A 24,956-nucleotide genomic window follows, 5' to 3' on the forward strand; every position below is an offset into this window, starting at 1 on the left:
CATCATTTTCAACCAACAAATATGTTTTACACGTTGTCTAAACTATCATTCATGCAATTTCTGCTCATTTACACAAAAACTCAAAAAAAATTCAAAACATCAAAAAACTTATAGTTTTTCATTTTGCTTCAGTGTTGGATGATGTTTTTGATGTTGATTAAAGATCCTTTGAGCTTGATTGTTTGATTTTGGACTTGGTGATGGGAATTTTTTTGATAGAGTTTGAAGAGATTTTTAGAAATACTACATATGTTCCTATATATAAGAGACAACTAATTTTTTAGGTTCATTGAATAACAAATGTATTTGATCGGTTTATAAACTATATATATTGTTTATTCAATGAACCTAAAAAGTGAATGTCTCTTATAAAAGGAACAAACAGAGCATCAAAAATGAGGAAGGAAAAAAGTTCTTACGCGATTTAAACTCCAAAACATTTCGGAGATTAATCTCCGAAATAAATTCGAAGATGTATCTCCAAAATATTTTAACATTAATGAAGAATTGAGTGCGTTCGAAGATGCATCTCCGAAATTTAAAGACAATTTAAATATTTTTCTCGAAATACCTAAATAACATACCTATATAGAGTGAATTATGAAATTCCTAAGAAATTCTCTAAAAAAAAAATTCACAATCAAGAATGGCCACAATATCGGTTTTAGTGGGCTGTTTATGGAGAAGCCCATATCATTTCCTAGTTGAACAAGTTACGTTTTGCTAGCATACCATGCAAGTTCCATTCGAGCGAGTGAATTGCAGTTTCTTTCTCATTTAAAATCATATTAAAAAAACACCAAAATGTGTACAAGTTGAGGAAAGCCTTGTATGGGTTAAAGCAAGCACCTAGAGCTTGGTATGAAAGGTTGACTGAATTTCTGACCTCTCATGGGTACGAAAAGGGTGAGATAAATAAGACCTTGTTTGTGAAGGACACAAATGGCAAAATCATGATTGCCCAAATTTATGTGGATGACATTGTCTTTGGTGGAATGTCAGAGCAAATGGTGAAACACTTTGTTCACCAGATGCAATCTGAGTTTGAAATGAGTCTAGTTGGGGAACTAACTTATTTTCTTGGAATGCAAGTTAACCAAATGGTGGATTCTATGTTTCTCTCCCAGAGCAAATATGCCAAAAACATAGTTAAGAAGTTTGGTATGGATAATGCTAGGCACAAAAGAACTCCTGCACCTACGCATTTAAAGTTAACCAAAGATGATGGAGGTCCCAGTGTTGATCAATGCTTGTATAGAAGCATGATAGGTAGTCTACTATATCTAACTGCAAGTAGACCTGATATTTCCTATGCAGTTGGAGTATGTGCTAGATACCAGGCAGAACCCAAAGTGAGCCACTTGAATCAAGTCAAGAGGATTCTCAAGTATGTCAATGGGACTTGTGACTATGGTATGTTGTACTCTCATGGATCTGAGCCTATCCTATCTGGGTATTGTGATGTTGATTGGGCTGGGAGTGCTGATGACAGAAAAAGCACATCAGGAGGATGTTTCTTCTTGGGAAACAATCTCATTTCATGGTTCAGCAAGAAGCAGAACTGTGTATCTCTGTCCACTGCAGAGGCTGAATACATAGCGGCTGGAAGCAGTTGTTCCCAACTGGTGTGGATGAAACAGATGCTTACTGAGTACAATGTCTCTCAAAATGTCATGACATTGTTCTGTGATAATCTCAGTGCCATCAATATTTCCAAGAATCCCATCCAACACAGCAGGACCAAACATATTGACATTAGACATCACTTCATCAGAGATCTGGTGGAAGACAAAGTGATTACCTTGGAACATGTAGCCACTGAACTACAACTGGCTGACATATTTACAAAGGCTCTGGATGCTACTCAGTTTGAAAACCTAAGAGGCAAACTGGGAATATGCCTCTCTGAGGACTTATAGCAACCAATGATGTTTGGGATGTATTGTTTAATATCTCAACCGATTAAACAATTGAAAGTGTGCTATGACTGGACAACAGTTCACAGCTATGTTACTTACTGCAAGTATAGTAACAAGATGTTAAGGGGATATCCTAACATAGGTTGGCCTATGTGGCTGCTGGACTTCAAGAAAGTGTTCATGCAGGAGGGGTTCAAGATGTCAGACTCAAAGTCATGGCATCTGATATGGGTGTAAAGCAAGAATGTGTAACTACTTGATCAAAGATGTGAAGCAAGATCAAGTGGATGATGTCTTGATCAAAGCTGTAAAGCAAGATCAAGAGGGGGTATGCTTGATTGAAACTGTGAAGTAAAATCAAGTCTGTAATTTTGTTATTTATGTGTAATTCTGTTTATGTTATGTTGGTCTGTAATTTAAAGTGTTGCTTTGGCAACATTTTTGACAAAAAGGGGGAGTAACACCTGTGATGCCCCCAGGACAACAGAGTGTGTTGTTAAAACAGATATTCAAGACAGATTCAAGATCCTCTACTCTGCAGCTGATGGTCCACTTCTATGAGAGTGAGTATGTGTATGTGTGCTGCAATTAGAAGTTTTTATTTAACTTCTGTATGTGTGCTGTTTTGTGAAGTTTTTATTTAACTTCCATGTGTGTGAGTGTGCTGCCACTCTGAGTGTATTAGCTAGGTTAATTTCCTGCTAGATGTGTGTTTTTCGCTGCTATGGACTTTGTTGTGAGACCAAAGTGTTTTAGCCAAAAATTTGCCAAAGGGGGAGTTTGTAGGTGTTTAATTGGCTGCATTGTATGGTAAAACACTAGCTGGATTCTAATGTCTTGACTGATGTCATGACATGCTGTGGAGGTGTTTGTTTGACTGCATTGTATGTTAGAATATCTAGCTGTACTCTGATGTCTTGGCTGATGTCATGACATACTTGAGTAGTATACTGCAGGATTAGCTAATATAGGATTTATTGAATGTCAAACTGGATGTTATGACATTCATCCATGTCAGCAGATACTGAGAAATAGAACAGTTGGTGTTCTGTTAGAACTCAGTATTTATTTTCAGTCTGGTTATCAAGGAAATACCAGATCTGGCATAAGGCCTACTGTCTGAATGTCAAACTGGATGTTATGACATTCATCATTGACAGCATATACTGAACAATAGGCAGAGTGGTTTTCTGCTACACTTCAGTATGTATCTCAGTCTGTTCTTCAGGAGGATAACAGACCTGACATAAGGCTAATTGTGTAAATGTCAAATTGGATGTCTTGACATTTATTAATGTACGCTGATATTGAGGTATGGACAGATTGGTCCTGTACAGTTCAGCAAATTTGTACAGTCTGTTTTCAGGAAAAACAGACTTAGCATATGGTCCATGATTTGGACGTCAAACTGAATGTTGTGACATTCATTCCTGACAGCGTATGCTATATTGTAGGTTGTTTAGTTTTTCTGTTTCAGCATTTTTCTCAGGCTATTCTTCAGGAATTCAACAGCTGAGAGAAAATCTAGGAAACCAACAACCAAGCTACAACTAATGAACCTAACAAATAGCCTATTTGTTAGTAACCTAGATGTGGAATTTAGGGGAACTCGTGTGACCTTAATTTCAGGAAAATACAAGTACAAGGCCCAAGTGCTGCAATATAAAAGGATGACAATCCTTCATTCAGAACTAGGGATTTTGAGGCGTGAAGATTTAGTGTGTCCATCATACTTCACTGTTGTATTTTTGTGTGTCTTGTATTAGACGTATCTTGTAAGCCAAGCTATTATCACGTAGATGATTGCATTGGTATAGGGTGTTCATTGAGTTGTAAGTGTTGTGTCACTCTAAGCTTTTAAGCGTGAGTGTTGTGTATCTTGATTAAACCTGTTAAGCACAATCAAGAGTTGTTTGAAGTGTGACTTCATAATTGTCTTTAATATTGATTAAAGGTAGTAATCACTGAGGTGATTGAGGGGGAGTTAGTAGGAACTCTGATCTTATTGTAAGATTGAAATTGCATTGGGTGGGTATTAAGTGATAGGGTTAAACAGTTGGTTTAAGGTCTGAATTAATACTACTAATAGTGGATTTCCTCCCTGGCTTGGTAGCCCCCAGACGTAGGTCATGTTGGACCGAACTGGGTAAACAATTACTTGTGTTATTTACTGCACTTACATTTTAAGTTCTGCATAATTCTTGTCTGCGCAGAATTGGATGTCATAACAACCCTTGTGACATCGGAAGTCTGTTAACTAGAATTTCAAGAAGCATGATGAGAAACATGAGCCACAGAAGTAAAGGCCTCCACATGGCCAGAGGGAACATGAGCCTCCAAAACCCGACTCTTCTCCCGCCGCACTGATGCATGATGTGCTACCCTCATGTGCCTTAGCCTATCGCCTCTATCAACCATAATGTCTGTAAGTTAAAGTAAACCAGACAATTAGTGTAAGCTAGCAACACTACAAGTAAGAAAATAAAAAAAATATTGAGAAAATTTCGGAGATGCATCTTCGGTTAATGAAAAACTTAAACGTTGAAAATTCCGGAGATGTATCTCCGAAATTTTCTACAAGTCAGCAGGTGCGTCAATGGTGCTAGTGGACACATTCAATCACAAAAAATATTGTTTTGATCATCATTTTCAACCAACAAATATGTTTTACACGTTGTCTAAACTATCATTCATGCAATTTCTACTCATTTACACAAAAACTCAAAAAAAAATTCAAAACATCAAAAAACTTATAACTTTTCATTTTGCTTCAGTGTTGGATGATGTTTTTGATGTTGATTAAAGATCCTTTGAGCTTGATTGTTTGATTTTGGACTTGGTGATGAGAATTTTTTTGATAGAGTTTAAAGAGATTTTTAGAAATACTATATATGTTCCTATATATAAGAGACAACTCATTTTTAGGTTCATTGAATAACAAATGTATTTGAAACGTAGCATCAAAAATGAGGAAGGAAAAAAGTTCTTGCGCGATTTAAACTCCAAAATATTTCGGAGATTAATCTCCGAAATAAATTCGAAGATATATCTCCAAAATATTTTAACATTGGATGCGTTTGGAGATGCTCATCTCCGAAATTTAAAGACAATTTAAATATTTTTCTCGAAATACCTAAATAACATACCTATATAGAGTGAATTATGAAATTCCTAAGAAATTCTCTAAAAAAAAATTCACAATCAAGAATGGCCACAATATCGGTTTTAGTGGGCTGTTTATGGAGAAGCCCGTATCATTTCCTAGTTGAACAAGTTACGTTTTGCTAGCATACTACGCAAGTTCCATTCGAGCGAGTGAATTGCAGTTTCTTTCTCATTTAAAATCATATTAAAAAAAACACCAAAATGTCTACCATAGAAAATGACAAGATCATCGATGAATCAACCTGTACAGAAACAGAACCAAAAGAAGAGAAAAACGATACTGAAGAAGAAGAAGATTTATCGAAGCTTCTCCTCCCCGATGTTCAGAATCTTCCCCTCATTCCTCCTTCTGCCGTTGAAACCAATTTCATCACTTACTTCGCTCTAGGTAACTCCATTAACCCTAATATTCAAACCGTTATTACATTTTCCCCCATAAACCCTAAACCCTAATTTATTTTCATTTTTCCAGATTTTACTAAACCAGCTCACGATCAATACATTTATCGCCACGCCAATGGGTATATACTGTACTATAATGTATTTTAAATGCATTATTCAAACTTCAAATTGAAATGTGTTTCGGTTTTGTTTATGTATTTGTATTTTGCGTGATTGTTTTTGTGAACTTGAAGGTTGTGTGTAATTGGCTTGGCTGCTTCCCATATTGCTTTTAAGGATGAAGGTGGAATCACAGCCATAGATTACAATGTTGGAAAGTCGGATCGCAGCGGGGTTAAGGTCACCGGAAAGCGGAAGAAGGTACTTTTTCTCGATTTTCTCTGTAAATCATTCAAGAAATTTGTCATTTTAAACGAAAATATATATTTTTTTATGTTGAATGCACATGGTCACAGACACAAGACACTGACACGTCAACACCGATAGGAATTTGTAAAAATGAATAAATGGAACCTAATCACAAGTGTCGGTGTCATGTCAAAAACTGACACAGACACAAACACGCACTTTTTCAGAGATGTATAGAACTAAAGGTTTTTTCCATGAAGACACACAGCTTATCGATTTTTATGACGCCTAATATCTTTTTGTTTATGATCTGGTGATATATCATTGAGGCATGTATAGAATTCAAAATAGTATTGTTTGGTGAGTTGTTGTACATTTCAAAACATTTTATGAACCGGAATCAATTTTTCTCCTGCTATGCATTTATTAAAATGGGAATTTTTTTAATGCAGAATGCACAACAGTTTGAAGCCAATACGGCATTGTGTAAAGTTTCTACCAAGAAGGATTCTTATATTGTGAGGTATATGCTTTGTTGTACATCAATTTGAGCTAAGATTTATTTATGCGTGTTTGTGTATTGTATGCTGCACCAGCTTTTCTTTTTGTTGGGTGACCTCTAAACTCTTTGATAGGTTAACTAGTGATGATCTTTCATAGGTGTTGTGTCAAAGGTTCCCTTTTGGAAGTGAATCAACAATTAGTCACACACCCAGAACTGCTAAATGTTTCGGTAAGAATGGTTTTCTTATCCAGTCTAATTTTTGTGTGTGCTGTGATAACATAGATAGCTCCTTCAAACGGAAGTCATAGTTTTGCATATTACAAATTAAGAATGATAAACATGTGTGTCCTGTCTATCTTAAATTTTACAATGCCACCAGAATCTGTTTGAAATGCTTGCCGGCTTAACAGTAAAATCTATGCTAGTATTATTGTTATCTTTTCTAAATTAACCGTCTAATGAACATGTAGTTATTACTTAACCAAGGTTTTTTTGGGTTCATAATCATCGGTTTCTGCATGACTTATTAGTGGCTCTGTTTACCGATAAAACTAAATATATGTGCGAAGTGTCTTGCCCATTCTGATCAATCCCGTGTTAGCAAAATCAGGAATGCAAATATAGTTCATAGAGGAGAGAGGGGTGGTAGATTATAAAACAAATAATTTTCATGGTTCATAGGATGGTGAAAGAATGCACTGAAGCCAATAGATTCATTTTTTAATAGCATTCCTCTACCCTCCATGGATATGCACAAGGTTAATGACATCTTCAATCTAGTCAGGCATCTAAGAGGGAAAGGAGTCTCTATACTATAGGCTTCCCTGGTGGGTGCTTCTTTGTAGAACATTATATTTTTGAAAACGTTCTCTCTCAAACATCCGGAATTGCTGTATATGCAAACATTATCAAAATATTTTGTTGCATTCAATATTGTTAGGAACCTTTCTTTTGGTATAAGAATAAATTCCCAACACTATGCCGAATTGAATAAAACGAGGACTAATTCAATTGAACGGCCGGGAAAAGATAAAAGAGATCAGGAGAAATCTCTCCTCCAAGGGGTTTCCCTTCACAATAGAGTCACTACTATATTCACTGAACTTTACAAACAATCAATAACGATATCTACCATTGTATTATCCTATTTATACAAATAGCCTTGTAACAACCTCAACTAACCAGATATCTACCATTGTATTATCCTATTTATACAAATAGCCTTGTAACAACCTCAACTAACCAGATATCTACCATTGTATTATCCTATTTATACAAATAGCCTTGTAACAACCTCAACTAACCAGATATCTACCATTGTATTATCCTATTTATACAAATAGCCTTGTAACAACCTCAACTAACCAGATATCTACCATTGTATTATCCTATTTATACAAATAGCCTTGTAACAACCTCAACTAACCAGATATCTACCATTGTATTATCCTATTTATACAAATAGCCTTGTAACAACCTCAACTAACCAGATATCTACCATTGTATTATCCTATTTATACAAGTAGCCTTGTAACAACCTCAACTAACCAGATATCTACCATTGTATTATCCTATTTATACAAATAGCCTTGTAACAACCTCAACTAACCAGATATCTACCATTGTATTATCCTATTTATACAAATAGCCTTGTAACAACCTCAACTAACCAGATATCTACCATTGTATTATCCTATTTATACAAATAGCCTTGTAACAACCTCAACTAACCAGATATCTACCATTGTATTATCCTATTTATACAAATAGCCTTGTAACAACCTCAACTAACCAGATATCTACCATTGTATTATCCTATTTATACAAATAGCCTTCTAACAACCTCAACTAACCAGATATCTACCATTGTATTATCCTATTTATACAAATAGCCTTCTAACAACCTCAACTAACCAGATATCTACCATTGTATTATCCTATTTATACAAATAGCCTTCTAACAACCTCAACTAACCAACTAACTACAAACAACTCTTAACTACTCCAGTTAGTCATTGTTCTATATACTAAGTCCTACCAATACACCCCTCCTCAAACACAACCTTGTCCTCAAGGTTTGGAATCTACAACAGTCTTCTTGTTCCATTGGGTGCAGAAAATAAAAATAATAAATTCTTCTCCTGGATCCCACTGTTGGTGGGAGCATGATGAGCCAATATTTGTTTCTGCCATCTTCAGAAACAGTAAGCCTTTGCTGGTGCATCTCCAACTTTGATTACAACAGCCTCAATCTCAGTAACTGGTTCATCTCCAACTTCGATTACAACAGCCTCAATCTCAGTAACTGGACAGAATTGAATAAAACGAAGAATAATTCAATTGAAAGATTGAGAAAGGATAGAAGAGAATAGGAAACAATCTCTCCTCCAAGGGTTTCCCTTTCGGAATAGAGTCACCGCTCTATTCACTAAACATTACAAATGTTCAACAGTGATCTCTATAGTGTAATTCTCCTATTTATACAAATAGCCTTGTAACAACCTCATGTGACTAACTACTAACAACTCTTAATAGGGGTCCGACTTCAACTTTTTCCCACTGCAACACAACATATTCACCATATGTAGGCTTTTTCTAGTATTTTATTGTTAACAAAGTTATGGTGTATGAGTGAAATATTAATGTATTATCGCAGGCATTAGAAATATTGGATTACCGCAAATCACAGGACACATACTTAACAGCTTAAGTGGTGTTCATGACCTGGTAATATGGTTGGCTTATAAGTAAATATACCTCTACTACGCCAAATACTTGAATGTTTCCTTGAGATACTCGGAACATATACTATTTTGTTAATTTCTTTTCATCATAATTCCGTATTTATTCGCTTGAAGTTTATTCTGTTTTATTTATTTTCTTACAATTTTTATTAATAATTCAGGCTAACAGGGAAGGATACATTGCTATTATGATGCCAAGACCAGCTGATTGGCTTAAGATCAAGGCTTCCCTCGTTAGCCTTCACGAGTACAAGAAAATGAGAGAAGTCAGTTGTGATATAAATCATGTCGTGCCTTGTAATGACACCTCAAAAGAGACATCGTGAGAAGCTCGGTGCTACATTGAAGTGATTGCATGATTTTCCTGCATGATTCCCATCCAAATGCTACAAACTGAATGAATTTGAGAATTTTTTTGGTGCATTTGTGAGCCCCATGGAATTGGTGCCTGTCAAGTGGCCAGATCATATTAAACTCATGAGCAACCAAGAATCTGGTGACATTGGAGAATGTCTCGGAAACCATTCTTTAGGATTTTATCTTTTGTTGGTTTGTTGTTGTATTTTATTATTATAATTACTCTAAACATGAATCTTTTTAAACAATTCAAGAAATAGATGCAGGTCTTTTGGCCATTTTCTCATCCTTGTTTATAACTAATTCTCTATAGTTAGTAGATTCTTGTATCCTATGAGATTTTAACTTAAGAATGTCAACTTCTAATCAAAGAGTATTTCCAATATAATGAAGAGTTAAAATTTACTAGGAAGCATGTTAAATGTAAGTTATTACTATTTATTTCCAATATTGTAAATAAAAGAATTCAACAGTGTCACAGTTAAAATCAAAGAATTACAGATACTATAGTAAAATGGAAAGAATGAGCTAGTTTAATTCAACTAAAGAAGTTTCTTACTGAACTTGACTCATGTTCCACTAAAACTTGTCCTCAAAGATGAAAGAAAAGAGTATCTTCATTAATCTTTTGAGCATTTCTTGTCAGTAATCTTCTGCATAAGCAATCTTCTAGATCTATTAATAGTGAGAAAGCACAAATAGATATGCTCTTCAAGCTCTTCCAACTGATCCATAAAGTTAGTTTGGCAATCATGAAATTCCCTCACAACCATCTTCAATATTTCACATCTTCTATTACCATTACCATAATTCTTCACACAAATATCAGCAACCTCTCTCCAATGTTCCACTTCATCCTCTAACCTCTTAACCATTCTACTCATAGTATCCAATTCATTTATCATTATGTAAACCCCTTTTGCAGCCACATCAATTTGTTCATATAGTTTTTCACAAGAACCATACTTTCCATAAACCCCTTTGAATCTCTTCTTCTTCATCAAACCAAAGAATCCACCCATTACATAAGGTGCAGCTGCCAACCCTATTATGCTATGGAAAGCAAATAATAACAAAGCCATCAAAAGAGCGGTCTGCGAAACGATTAAACCAATTCCTCCAACTTTCTTGCATAACCTCTTTATTGTTGTTCTTCTTCTAAGTTTCAATCTCTTCGAATTTAGTCTATCAAGAAGAAAAACTTGTTTTTCATGAATGTCGCGAAAGTTAATAACATTATTAGACAAACACAAAGAGTTGTTAATAACAAATGAAACAAGCTCCTTATAGATAACATTCTCATTGTCGCCTTTCTCCATGAACGCGTTAGCACACATTCCATAAGCAAATCGAGTTTCACGGATACCTTGAAGGATTTTGTCGCAACAAAGACACGCTTCTAAGCTAGCTTCGAAATAGTCCACTAGAAGATGATGGACCTTAAAACACTTAATCACATTCCTAACGATTTCTTGTCGAGGTTCTATCAAAGAAGAAGACGCGGAACATGACGTAGAGAGTGGCGATCTCGTACTCGTGCTTGCACTTGTGCTTGTGCTTTCAATTCCATGTCCCTGAGCTTTGTTACATATTTCAACATAAGATTTTGTTCTGAAAGCACTGAGGTATTCTCTATTCACGCTTGACTTGCTGCTCAAGTTATCTTCCACGTCGCGTCCTTTCGACGATCCACTACCTGCAGGAGTTCAATTCAACATGACTAATAAGAACAAAGCCAAAAAAAAACTAATATAAACGAATCCCTTGAACCAAAAACTTGCTGCACAAGTTATTGCTTCAATAGAATCGTCGCAGAAAATTAATGAACTCACCCGTTCTTCTTCGGAAAAGAGAAAAACACTTTGTCATAGCGTAAATATATTATACAAAAGAAAGTAAATGTTGAGAAATCTTGGTTGAGGAGAGAAATATAAGAGCATAAGATGATGGAAGAAGAGAAGAAATTGTTTGCAGAAGGGAAAGAAAATAAGTATAAGCATTGTTATGTTTATGATATAGCTTTGAGTACAAGTTAACTTAACTCACACGGTGTGTTTTCTTACGTGGAAGCTGGGAATTTATCTATTTCCATTTACGAAACTAACTGTTTTTTATTTTATTAAAATTAAAATTAAATTAAGCAAGAATAGAGAAAAATTAAAAATCTAGCTAGCTAGGAAAACCACATATTTTTGCGTTTTCATAAAGAAAGACAGTTTCCATTATCAGCAAGATTAATAATTAACCAGACAGTTGTCACATCTTTGCTATCATAATCATCATTATCATCATCTAATTATAGGTTTAGTTCACTTAGTTTAGTTTATGTGAGTTTTCATCACCCAAAAAATTTACGTTAAAGGTGCTGATGATTCTAATTGTTAGAGTCAATTTATTCTTATCATAAAAAAAAAAGAGTCAATTTATTCTTTTAAATCCTTTAAAATTATAGTAGTTAAATATTATATATACTCTTTGGTCAATATTATGTATATATTTTTAATTTAATTGCTGATATCAATGTATCTAATTCATATATAATTCAGATATATTAATGATTAAATGAATAAGAAAATAAAATTTATTTATAATAATGACTTAAGAGTGTATATTAATTTTTTTTGGCTTTTAGTTCATCATGGTTTGACTATAGTTTTCAATATATATTAAATTATAAATTTTCTCTTATAAAAATATTATATATGTTTTTCTTGAAATTAAATTTAGTAAATTAAAAAAGTATATTTTAAAAAAATTAAAAACTCATTAAATAATTTTAGGTAACATTTAAAAAAAACTATTGACACTACTAAACAATTTCAATTTTTTAAAAAGAAAATCATGAGTAAGTAGTTCATTCTATTATATGTATTAGATTAAAAAATAAATATATAATATATTGTTATGTATGCCTTAAAATTTGAATTTTTTTTAAAATAACCAAAATTTTCAAATAAAATATCAAAATAACCAAAATTTTAAAAAATATATCAAAATAACCATCTAGGTTAACTGGCGCATCCAATTAACCTAGAGTGGAGGCGCCATTGGAGCTGGCGCATGCTCCCAATGGCTTTGCACCTAGACGCCATGCCTCTTGGCGCATGCATGTGTGATGTCACATGCATACACTACATAGTGTATGCACCAATGCATGTGACGCGTGCACCTTTAATTTTTTTTTAAAAAATTTAAATGTTAAAATTTTAATTAATTAAGAAAAAAATTAAAAATAATTTCTTTATTTATATTATAATGAAAAATTATATGGAATTGACAAAAAATTTAATGACCCGCCCGATTGAAACGCACCCTGTTCCACATCCAGGTGCGTTAGTCTATCTTCGAGGTCTCCCACGATTTTCCTGAGGTGTTTGGGGTCTTTGAGTACTGACATGATCTAATGATGGCTGGTGTGAAGGTCTAGTGGAAGGTCCAACGATATTTGATAGATGTGTCATCATTTGTCCCCAATAGCTTAGGGGGGGGGGGGGGGGGGGGGGGTGTCGCCAACGACGCTTCCCTAATTGAGTTTGGTGCCCATGTTGTCGTAGTCGGGTCGTTGTGGTTGGGTGAATTGTGGACGGTATGGTTGTCTTAATTGGGATATTGAATCGGTTTGGAAACGAATCAACAGTTCTTAAGATGTACTATAGTCAAACAATGGTTCGGTATTGTGGCGATGAGATGTTTGGGTGGTCATTGGTGGGGGGCTACGATGAAGTGAATCGTATGAATCATCTAGGATATAGACTGTTGTGGTGGCTACGTATGGTTGTTGGTGACCAGGGTTTGATTCTTGGTTTTGAGGTTGGGTGTGTGACATGAATGGTTGCGAGGTTGGTTGTTGGATGTATATGGCAGGGTGATGGTGTGAGGTTAGTCGTTGGGTTTGGGTGGGTTGACATTGTTCTTGGACAGGGATTTGTTATTGGGCGTATGATGACAAAGCTAGTTGGTGTGGATCAATCAAATAACTTGGCTCAGACACAAATTGTGGCGTTTTAAGATGTGTTATCGTCGATTCCTCCAATGACGACATATCTCTTTTGTGAAGTCTCTCCAGTCGGAATAATCCCATTGAACATTGACTCTTTTTTGATGTCAATCTCCCAAACACATCGAAGGTTCTAGAATTTGTTCTGCATGCCGAACTGCAGTTTTACCCGGTCACTCTGGTGCATATCCACAGTAGTGAATCGAATAATTGGTGTTTTTGCTGTCCAAACTGCATTATCATCATGGTTAACCTGATGATCAAGACCCAAATATGGTCTCCAAATAAACGGTACAAGAATATGACATGATTAGATGATATGTAATTTGATAATTATTTTTAAATCAAAAGTAAAGTTGTGTAGGAGTATTACATCGTCTGGTCCAATGTGGTCCAATAGATTGTGATAGACTACTACAACGTGTTTCAGACACCTGTTGTAGTTCATCCCTCTAACTTACCACCTAGGTCAAATCTTGTGGAATCAACGAACTTTGTCTTCAAAGACATCTGAAATCTACCTATAACTGCTTTAGTGCAAGCAACATATTTCAGGTTAGGGGCGTTGTTTGAGACCAGACGTTCCAAATGGAGTTCAGTGTTACAATCTGAGCAGTTGTTCAGTGATGCTTTAATGAAATTCATTAGACACGAAGCTGCCAAAGCTAACACACACGTGGTCACGGTGTTTGACCGTACTAAAGGTTGGTACAGTGTTGCTGAGTCCATGGATCACAATGAAGGCATGCCAATGGGACAATACAGAGTGGAACTAGATAGAGGTTGGTGTGACTGCGGAAAGTTCAAATCCTTTCGTATGCCTTGTTCCCATGTCATTGCGGAATGTTCAAAGGTTCGAAGGGATCCATCCTACTTACTATCTGACAATTACAAAGTCATAAGCCTATCCAATGTTTACAAAATTAGCTTTTCAGTTGTTGCAAAAGAGGATTATTGGCCTGAATATCAAGGGGACATTCTCTGGCACAATGAAGTTATGCAAAAAAAGAAAAATGACCGCCCAAACAACACACGTATTCGAACCAAAATGGATATGGCGAACAAAATGGTTCGATTATGTAGTTCATGTCGCTAGTCCGGTCACAATCGTACTAACTGTCCCAGTGTTGGAACAAGCATAACAAGATAATTTTCCATGTACCTCTTTTGCTTCATATTAAAAACAATATTTCTTTAATATGATAACTTTGTGAGAAAATGTCATCACAAACAAATACAACACATTCAACTTATAAGCAATACATAAATAACAACACAACAGACTAAACAAATAAAATACCATTACTATAACTAAGCGATTACAACCATCAAAACAATTTTGAACATATTATACATCATCCTGTGAACGTCTCTATCAGTCTTAATATCCACCCATACACGCACTTCTCCATTTTGGTTGAATGTGGACTCAAGCCATTGAATTCTTCTAATCCTTTCACCATCTACAATTTCTCCATATAACCAACAGTTCATCGTCCGATTAAGACGTTCAAACGATTATATATTCCAAAGTCGAATCTTTATCGGAGGATGCACTGCTGAAAAGATTAAATCGACATTTCTCTTGTGAAAGTATTCAGACATGGTTAAAGAACAAAAAATTGAAGGAGATTGAAGTAGAATGAAAGAAAATGGGGTTGGAGGGTAAGAAGGTGTTTAAGAAAATATAGGAAATACACATGTTATTTATAGATGAAACCATGAATGCATGCGCCAACTGAAGGAGAATTGCGGTCCAAAACGCAGCGGAAATTAAAATTTTCTCCTTCAGAGATCCTTACGAATGGTCATGATCAGTGATAGAATATTTACCTCTTGTGACGATTGAAACCTTTGGTGCAGATCTCTTGTGACGATCAAAACCTTTGATGCAAATCCACGAAGCGATCACGAACGTTGAACGATGACAACGTCTCTACTCAGTCCACAAGAACGGATTCCTTCAATCTCAGTGCTAGCTGGTACGAATGAAGGCTTTGAGTGAGAGAGAGAGAGAGAGAGAAAACGAAAATAATGCAACCGCAATGAATGCTTCTGCACAAGGGTTCTATTTATAGAACCACTTGTGTGGGCTTCAAGCTAAAAAGCCCACTTAAGTGTATTTTGGCCCATATCTTATAATATGCCCAAAATCACTTAAGCCCATGGTACCTTACCATATTTCGTATTTTACTCAAGTACACCGTACCTTACGATGTTCTATAATTCACTTAAGGGCACCGTACCTTACGGTATTCCTTAGTTACTCTATCTCTCATCAATCCGTCCTTTGTGTGTGACCCTGTAGGTTTTCGTGACGTTGGCAATTATATTAAATCACGCATTTAACATAATAAACAGTGAGCGGTATCTAGCAACACATCACTGCTACCCAAGACACGAAAATGTCATGTGATCTGACAATTCCTTCTGTGATAATACTTATGTGTATAATTACCCTTTTGCCCTTATGTCTATATTGAACACAAGGCATAGACCGTGTCATCCTTGTCCAGTTCAATATTGGGCCCATAGACATTTATCCTGTTATGCAGGATGGGCAAATTCCATCTAGGTCACTCATGTCCCTCAGCATGCTTCGTGGAGTACCCATCAACTGTCTTTATGGTTATCCAGTTACGGACAACGTTGGATCAGCAATAAAGCACTCGACTCTACATCTAGGGTCCATAGTGGTTTCAGGTCGAAGAGTGGAATACACTATTATCACCATGAGAATAACTTATGACACTTTGCATAACTTTCTATATAGTATTCTCATATCGGGTCAATCCGGTATAAATATTACTCCTAATATTCATACCTATGTTTAAGACTTGATAACTCTTTATCCATGATCCATGAGATGTGATCATCAGTCTACAAACATAATAGTCTTAATGCTTTAATGTCATCCCACTTCACAATAAAGCTCGACTACGGATACTTTAAGAATAGTGTCCTTATGTTTAATGTGTTCTCATGATTAAGTCACACTTAATACATTAAACAGACTAGCTATTCTAGGGACTTTATTAAACAAACGTAATAAAGAAAAAGCCTTTTATTATTAATAAATAATTCGATACAAGCACCAAAAGTATTGGCCTCTAGGGCTTACACCAACACCAACACCCTAGACACCACACACACATGGCACAAGCACACATGCATACTATAGCGGTAAATTCATGACCATCAAGCTATGGATAAGCTAGACGTCAATTAAACCAGAGTCACCACCGCGCTTTTATTGTTTCCAAGGGAAAAGGGAAAAGTATGAACAAAACCCAAAAAGATAAGAAGTTTTCAAATCAAAACTAATAAAATGCCAGAGATTACAGGTAAGGGGGTTAGTTACACAGAGGGAAGGTGTTAGCACCCAAAGTGTCATAGGTACTCCTAGGGAGCCCTTTTTTGTGTGCATATGTGTTTTTGTACAAAATTATGTTTGCAATAAAAAAAGTGGAGGGATGAGAAAATAATTCATTAATTATATTTTTGTGTTTGATAAGACCTTCGGACTTGTGCCTACGTACCAACATAAAAATGAGGGATCAAAACCTCGTAGTTCGTGGTATCAATTTCAAAATGAGTGAGTTACTTTTAACAAAAATTTAAATTTAACAAAGGCACAAGAGGCCTAAAATAGTTTGGATGAATGTTAGTTATTTTTGTTTCTTAAAAATTTTAAATCAAGTATAGTTAAGTTCATTTACAAGTTTATTTAAGAAAAGAAGTTTGAAAATGCAATGGCATAAGGCCAAAGTTTCTAATTTGCAACATGGTCTAAGTTTAGAAAACAAGCACAAGCAAAGAAGGTTTTAAAAAAGGGGGAGGGGGATTTTGAAATTAAAGAAGTGGGAAGGAGATGAAGAGGCTAATCCTAAGCAAAAATTTAAAAGTTAAGAGTTGAAAAGATCTGACCAATGGGCTGCAATCCAATAGACAAGAATGTCATATAGAAACCCAAATTTCCCTTGGACTTTAGATTCAAGAAACAATCAATATACAAGTAGCAAGTTGAAGAGAAAGGCATCAAATAAAGATAGCCACATCCAAGCTTAGCAACCCCATGATCTTCTTCAAGATTTCCCATGTATCAAATGACTTCAAAGATGGAATTAGTTGCAGGTTCAAAATAACAACTTCACAATGATCATGTTGCAGATGAACTCAAATGGATCTTTAATTTTGTATTGGATGAAAGTTTAATTCACAAGCACTTGGTTTCATGAAAGTTGGTATTGGCCAAGTCCTTTGCATAGGGAACGTTGCCTAAATTCTAAGTCCATGATCGGAAAAATAGCGAGTGTACTATTTTTACCATTGTAGTAATAAGGAGTTTTATTTCCAAGTATCGAGGGATTGCGTAGGAAATACTTATTTTAATTTGATTCTATCAGAACAAAAAGATAATGGTTTGGTTGTTTTGGAATTTATAATAGTAAACACAAAAATAGTAGAAATAATTGATTAAGATAAAATATGCTAGGGTGAGTGGTTGATTTAACCGGTTATGAATTCAGTCAAGATTTCCTTAATACATATGAAACATTCAATCACCTAACCTCAGAATGTTCTTACTTAAGTCCTTAAGGAAGAAACTATTAAACTACCAATTCTTACTCAAATGTCCATTCAATTAATCATTGGTTTTAATCATAAACAGTATCAAGGTTTATAGTGATTTACGAAAGTTACTAGTCCTAGATGATGCATTCATAAACCCAATTGTGTGAAAACCCTAACAATCATAATCCTGTTATTGAAAGTCATAGATCAATTTGTATTTGTCTAATACAAAAGCATAATAACATCACACAATTGAATTGAAATAAGTAACATGGTAATCAAGAAATCATTTGTTCAAATTCATAACATGCGATAACATCAGGACCACCCCTAGCATCAGGGGGTTTAGCCTCTCATAGTACTCAAAGAATTCATAATGTAAAGATTAGACATTACAAAGAATTAGGAGGTTTTGATCTTCAATGGTTGATGCCCTTGAATCTCGCCGTCTTCAAATCCCTCGTAGTAGCTATCTTCTCAAATGCAATGTTTTCTTTCGTCCATCAAAAAGTGCCTTCTCCTTTCTTTTCCAAGCCTTCTTATAGCTTCAGATCAATCTCTTCCAAGCAAAAGGTCCAAACTACCCTTAATGAGCAGAATCGGTTCACAAAGCAAAAGTTAGGGTTTCCAAGCTGCGCCCAATCAACACGGCCGTGTGTCACCACACGGGTGGCCGTGTTGTTCTCCATGATAATTATTTTCAACACAAGCTACAGAGGCAACAACACGGGCCGTGTTCCTCCACACGGGTGCCCGTGTTAATGCACTGTTTTAAACAACACGACCGTGTGTCACCACACGGGTGCCCGTGTTGATCCCTGTTTTTATCCTCTCATTTTGCTCTGCCTGATCAACAACACGGGCAGTGTTGTGGCACACGGGTGCCCGTGTTGACCTGTTGTTTCTTCATATTTTTTCCTTTCTGAGTATCCATAGCTTCACCATTATTGCTTTTAAACCTGTGCAATGGCCTGTAACAATGACACTACCAAACGAAGCATAAACGAGATCTTTTTGACATAAACTTGTAATCGAATGCAATGCGATACCAAACCAACAAAACATGATAAATGACTCCGAAGAAACTAAAAACAATCATAAATCTTACCAAAGTGATGAAAATACGTCGGATTAACGGTGGGAATTCAATGGAAATGGTGACCGATCACAACCCCAAACTTGTCTCATTGCTTGTCCTCAAGTGATGTATTGAGTCCAAACAAAGGTCACCCCCGAATTCATTTTCCACAATGCAACCTAGTCTTTCACCATTTGTGTTCTTCCTTTCCAATCGAGTTTCAGGTCTCTCCGATTCAGGCAGTTTACCACATTTCCACATCAGAAAGCTTTTCACACACTCACAATATCTCTCAGGGTTAGGTGTGTACACTCACAGCACAGTATGCAATACCAAACTCTTAACTTTGATTACATTCTAATGTCACTACCACAGCAGATTCCACACACTTTTCGAGGTCTTTTTGGGTTGTAACGGGGCTTGGGTACGGTGGGATAAATAAAAAAATGGATAACAAAGGGTTTTGAACTCGGTAGTCATGTTGTGTGATTTTTCTTTCTCTTTCTCTCGTGCATCACGTATACTCTGGGGGTTAATTTCACTCTTTTGACTCTTTTTCTACTCAAATTTTTCGAGTATTTTATATGTGTTAGAGTCTTAAGTCTCGGCAAGTGAATTTTTCTCTTTTGTTTTTCTTTTCTTTTTTTTTCCTTTTTTTTTCTTTTACAGAACATACATACTCTTTTTCTTTTTGTATGATCTCTTATTATGCACTTGCCTTCTCTTTCAAGATTTCCACCCCAAACTTAGTTTTATTGCACATCTTGCAATTCACACAATCATACCGAGTTATGGAAAAATGAATGATTAAAATTTAACAGGGGGTTTATGATGAATAATGCTTAATAGTTAACAGGGGGTTTATGATGAATAAAATGGCTAAGGCTCAACGGGGTTCACGAAGGGAAACATACAAATAGGGATGGTTAGAAAGGCCCTGGCTAAACAAACAACTTGCCTCAGTGTGTATTGTCATGCTGTGACGTGTCAACAGGACATACGCAAAATCAGAGTGATAAAGTCATACCTGGATGAACTCTCATGCTGATATTTAGTGTTTGGCTTTTTGTGATCTCACCATGTTGGTTAGCTTGCAAGCTCTGAAGTCTCCTCGTGTTATGTGGTTCTTTTCTGACTTGGTCTTTCCATACCGCTCTCTTGGTCTGGTGTCCCCAAATTGTGTCCGACTTCTTTTCTCAAGGTTGCATCAACTTCCGGGGTGCCTTATCAGCCAAAGTTTGAGGGGTGTCATTCATCCACTACCATTGATCCCGGGCTCGTCCAACCGTTTCTCATCACTCTGTACACACAGTAGGTCCAAAAGAAAACAAACAAAACAAACAAAAATACTAATATACCGATAACATAACAAAAACAAAACAAATTGCTGTAGCACCTCAAATTTGCACCTACCTAGTGTACATACATTTTCATCATTAGGTCATTAACATAACATAGTCCATGGCATAACATTGCATTGCCTTTTGCCCAAGTGCAAGTTCAGTTGACAAATTAGGTCAAACTGGTCAGGAGATCAGGTCAAACAAGCAAGCATGTGCTATTTTCATTGAGACAAAGCCCTAGGGTTGATTTATCAAGTTCATATGATTATGTGATCATTTTGAAGTGGTTTGGCCCAAGATTGGATGCTCAAAGCTCAACAGTCAGGCTGAATTTCATCTGGAACCATAGAAAGTCAACTGTGGTCAACTGTGCCTGATTTTATGGATTTGAAGGCGGGAGATGGTTTGAAAGGCTTCATTCATGTCCATACAAGTCTCATTTGACATACCAAAGGTCAAGGTTGAAGAAAATAAAGTCAGATCAAAAGTTTCCTAAAATGGCAGGTGACCTGTAATTTCAACTGCCCAAAATGGAAAGTTTTGCTCCTCAAAATTACTTCATCATACAAGCTTCAAATAGAATTTTGTCCAACATGAAAGTTGAAGATCTTGTTCTCCCATTTCCAAAAAGTCCAAGAACACTCATTTCTCATGTGTGGTTGGCAAGATATGGTCCAATCATTTTCAGAAAATGCCTAAATTCAAAGTGCCATAACTTTCACATGGAAAGGCCAAATTGGGTGATCTTTCTTTGAGCAAACCACATTTGACATGAACTTTCATGGTGCATTATCACATTTCATCAAAAATCATCATAGCAAAAGTCCATTTTTCAAGTGTTCATTTTGCATTTTAGTGTGAAAAAAGGTGATTTTCCAAATTACATGTCATTTGCACTTGGGACCAATTGCAACACATCATAAATACCATTTTGAACTTGCTTGAACTGATTTTGGACTGATACATTGACTGCATAATGGAAAGGGCATTTTGGCCAAAATCATAAAAATGCATTTTGTACTAATCATTCCAATTTGCCTAATTGAGATTAACAAGTGGATTAGTGTGAGGTATAAAGTCTTAATTGTAACAGAAACAGATAATTACATTTTTCATTTTTTCAGATCCAAAAGAAAAATCTCAAAATTCTCTCAATTTTCTCCACTTTCACATACACTATTTTTCATCATTTCATCAAGAATTCATCAATACTGGTGCGATTTCTTTGTTGATTCTTCATCTGCAGGTCTTTTGTGAGTTCTGTTTATGGTAATTTGAGGAAGAATCGTGCCAAAACTCACTGTTGCAACCTTGAGTTCATCAATGGCAGCTGGCCAATTCTTCATGATCGTGCCTTGCTGAGCTAAACAATTACCTCCACTCATCTCCTACGTCAATATACTCCATCTGTTTTCACAATTCCAAGCAAAACAAGCACGGATTCCACAGCTGCACCTCAAGAAGGTTGGAATTCAAACTCTTTAATTCTTGCAATTTCCATGTGGTTTAGGTAGTGCCTTTGACATAGAGTAGAATGAAGCTTGAATCGTGCAATTTCGTTGGATATCCGTGGAGAAATCTTGAATTAAAGTTTGTGTGCCAAAACTATTTTCGATTGGATCTTTTTGTGTGTGGAGTTCTGGATGATTTCATTGCCATATTTGTGATGTACGTTGCATGTTGATTCCAACCATATATAGTTTGTACATTTTCGTGCCAATTTGTTCTTGACGAATTCTGGAGTTGAACACGATGAAGTTCTTGAGATTTCTGGAAAAATCGCGTGTTAGATCTTGTTTGCCACGGCCTGAATTTGAATTCGTGTTTCCCTCCGGATCGGACCAATCACGTGCTGCCATGCAGTTTAATGGAGCGCAGCGTTTTGGCCCTGGCTGTGAAGAATTACAAAAATGCCATTCGCTGTTTATTTAATTCATAAATTCATTTAAATCATTAAATAATTATTTCATTTCACCAATAAACTTCAAAAAATCATAATTAAATCATGGATTATCCAAATTGAGTGGGAATTTTTGTGTTGATCTCCAAATTTTCTCTAGTTGTTTTTAGGTATGATAGTCAAAGTTGTGCCTGGTGAATTTTTTGACTTTCCTCAATGCCTTTGATATGCATGCTTCATGTGTATGTTTCACCATTTTAACCATGAAATCTTGATGCCTTGGCCAAAATGAATGAAAGTTTATAGGCTTGTTCTTGACTCTCTTCTGGTGATTTTGATGTATAGTTTGCTAATTTTGGGTTTATGGTTTGAGAGATATGATGTGATCAAGTTGAGTGTGACAATTTGTGTCACACTATGTTATGCCATATTCATGAATTTTGTTTCCATGCTTAGTGAATGTCATTTGCCATGGATTTTTGCATGTGATTACATCTATATGTCTAGTTTCACCATGAGTTTTTGTAGGATTTTTTGATCAATTTCCTATTTGATTGGTGTTTTTGTTTGCTGTTTACCATTTTGTGAACTTTTCTTGAGTGATCAACTTACATAGCTTGTGAAATTCTCATACATTATCATATGAAGATGAAATTTGGTGGAGTGATTCTTAACATGTTCAATGTCATTTTGGCTTTGGTCCCATTCATTTATCATTTGTTTCCACTGTTTGGAATTCATTTGAAGTTGACACATGCTTTGTGTCCTAGTTTGGATTGATTTTTGCATGTCCTGACTTGTTGAATTTAATTTACCTACTTCCTCTTGTCCAAATAGCATGAAATTTGATATGAAGCTCATTGAATGTGTTCTGTTTAGACTTGAAGTTTTGTGGAATTTATTGAGCTGTTTTGGTATTTGTTTGATTGTGATCATTCTGTTTGCTCATATGTGGTTCACACTTGCCTAGTTTGACTTAAATTGTGCATGAAATGGATTTGGTGCATAGTTTTGATGTGAGGCCAATTGGATTCTCTTCTTAATTGATTTATCTTGGTTTTGATCATTTTTCACTTGCTGTTTTGGGTTTTTCATCTCCTTTTGACCCTAGTCTTGTACTAGTGGTTTGTGATCTCACTTTTGAGTTGTGTTTCAGGTTAATAGCACAAATGGCCTATGCTTGATGATGTGCCTCCATTGGAGTTGACTTGTGACTTGTATATAGCTAATTTTGACTTTGTTTTGCAGGGTTGATATTTGAGTTTGAGCCTTAATGGCTTGCACCTTTGTGCATTGACTTGTGTTTGTCTGTGTATAGCTAACTGTGAACCATTTGCTGTTTGGTTTTGTGATTGGTATACTGATTGTATTTGATTGATTTCAGGTACATTAGTTGCTAAGATTGCTTTGCTTTGCTTGATAAGCAATTTGCATTGAGGTATAACATTCTTGTCTCCATGTAGTCTGGAAGACCTGGCTTGTTACCTAGCCAGGCACCTGTCTGAAGTCCTCCTTAAGAGGCAATGTTTGTGCTTGTTTATTTTTGTCCCCAAGCAGGTAAAGACCTCTATGAGGCAATTGGCGGATAAGAGAGATATGCAATCTATCTCCCGCTATTCTGTTGAGTCATCCCTCTGCTCACACCAAGGTGTTGATGCATTGGGATACAAACCCAAGATCTTGTACAGTGTACAGTTGTGTCAGTGTCTTAAGTGTAGAAGGGTTCCCACTTTCTGGACCCACGCTTCTTTGTCTAAAGCTCTCCCTGGCCAGGGATAAGAGTTGTGAAGTCTTATCTTCACTCACCTTTCATCCGCTTCACCTTGGCTCTCAATGTCAAGGTTAAGAGCAAAACTCACCCTGTACAGTTGGCTTGCTCTTGCAGCCCCACCCTTGTTTGAGCCTCACTTGTGTGCATATAGTGCGTGCTGTTTGTGATCATTTGCTATTGCTTGTGTTTTAGGATAGGCTTGCTTCCTGTGCAAGTTAGCTAGAAACCTTGACTTAGGGATGAATTTGCATGATAACATCTAGGCTCGAGTCGTAGTCTCCCTAGTTGTGTCTCCCTCTGTTATCTGGTTAGGCTAGTCCTGTGTCCCTTCGTAGGGGAACTACGTCGCCCTGATCCTCATACCAGATGAGGTACGTAGGCAGGAGATGAGCAGATCTCTCCGGGCGCATGTGTCTTTGTTTTGTCGGGTTGTGTGCTTGGAAGCTGATGTAAGTCCATCGAGTGGCATTCGGGTTCTAGTGTGGGTTTGTTGGTTCGGATGCTGATGTAAGTCCAATGATTGGCATTCGGGCTCTACGTTTGCCTTCTTGTGTGTGTTTTGGTTCGGATGCTGATGTAAGTCCAGTGATTGGCATTCGGGCTCCACGTTTGCCTTTTCCTGTGTTTGTTTGTGTGCGTGTTAGCCGAGCTACGAATGCTCTGATTCTCCTTCGTCCAAAGGAGATACGTATGCATAGGATGCGATATCCTAGCGAGCATGTGTCGTTTCCCCAGTCCGAACTACTTTGACTCTGATGTCTTTGCTTGATAGACTAAGTAGGCCCAGGATGCGATATCCTGCCGAGTCAGTCTTGTTTGTTTTCTTGCGTCTCTTTCAGCCAGTGTGTGTGT

General features: G+C 36.3%; 2 protein-coding genes and 1 long non-coding RNA gene across 4 annotated transcripts; 1 reads left to right on the top strand and 2 right to left on the bottom strand.

Annotated features, from left to right (window-relative positions):
* The first annotated feature begins 5,110 nt into the window (after positions 1-5,110).
* LOC127084411 (uncharacterized) lies at positions 5,111-9,726 on the top strand. The gene is made up of 6 exons (XM_051024859.1): positions 5,111-5,472; positions 5,557-5,605; positions 5,720-5,846; positions 6,287-6,357; positions 6,495-6,567; positions 9,245-9,726. Exons 1-6 carry the CDS (start codon positions 5,286-5,288, stop codon positions 9,407-9,409), a joined length of 672 nt encoding a protein of 223 aa, XP_050880816.1. The 5' UTR covers positions 5,111-5,285; the 3' UTR covers positions 9,410-9,726.
* LOC127084412 (uncharacterized) lies at positions 7,490-9,312 on the bottom strand. Of its 2 annotated transcripts, none has more exons than XR_007788707.1 (3): positions 8,244-9,312; positions 7,878-8,060; positions 7,490-7,816 (listed from the first exon to the last, which is right to left on the bottom strand). It is a non-coding gene; the product is annotated as an uncharacterized LOC127084412 (long non-coding RNA). The 2 variants fall into 2 exon arrangements; XR_007788706.1 differs by having other exon boundaries at positions 8,183-9,307.
* Positions 9,727-9,857: 131 nt separating the features above from the next.
* Positions 9,858-11,433, bottom strand: LOC127084410 (UPF0496 protein At1g20180). The gene is made up of 2 exons (XM_051024858.1): positions 11,273-11,433; positions 9,858-11,136 (listed from the first exon to the last, which is right to left on the bottom strand). The coding sequence occupies exons 1-2, from the start codon at positions 11,307-11,309 to the stop codon at positions 10,061-10,063; spliced, it is 1,113 nt and encodes a 370-aa protein (XP_050880815.1). The 5' UTR covers positions 11,310-11,433; the 3' UTR covers positions 9,858-10,060.
* Between the last annotated feature and the right edge of the window lie 13,523 nt (positions 11,434-24,956).

Source organism: Lathyrus oleraceus, chromosome 5 (genome assembly GCF_024323335.1).
Source record: "Lathyrus oleraceus cultivar Zhongwan6 chromosome 5, CAAS_Psat_ZW6_1.0, whole genome shotgun sequence".
Taxonomy (NCBI): domain Eukaryota; kingdom Viridiplantae; phylum Streptophyta; class Magnoliopsida; order Fabales; family Fabaceae; genus Lathyrus; species Lathyrus oleraceus.

What these genes read in the sequence shown, in the direction of transcription:
- LOC127084411 (XM_051024859.1), top strand. Translation starts at nt 5,286, where the DNA reads ATGTCTACCATAGAAAATGACAAGATCATCGATGAATCAACCTGTACA. An exon ending in ATTTATCGCCACGCCAATGG is followed by an intron (nt 5,606 to 5,719) that starts GTATATACTGTA and finishes GTGAACTTGAAG; the next exon opens with GTTGTGTGTAATTGGCTTGG. An exon ending in CAGAACTGCTAAATGTTTCG is followed by an intron (nt 6,568 to 9,244) that starts GTAAGAATGGTT and finishes TTAATAATTCAG; the next exon opens with GCTAACAGGGAAGGATACAT.
- LOC127084410 (XM_051024858.1), bottom strand. Translation starts at nt 11,309, where the DNA reads ATGACAAAGTGTTTTTCTCTTTTCCGAAGAAGAACGG. An exon ending in TCTTTTCCGAAGAAGAACGG is followed by an intron (nt 11,137 to 11,272) that starts GTGAGTTCATTA and finishes GAACTCCTGCAG; the next exon opens with GTAGTGGATCGTCGAAAGGA.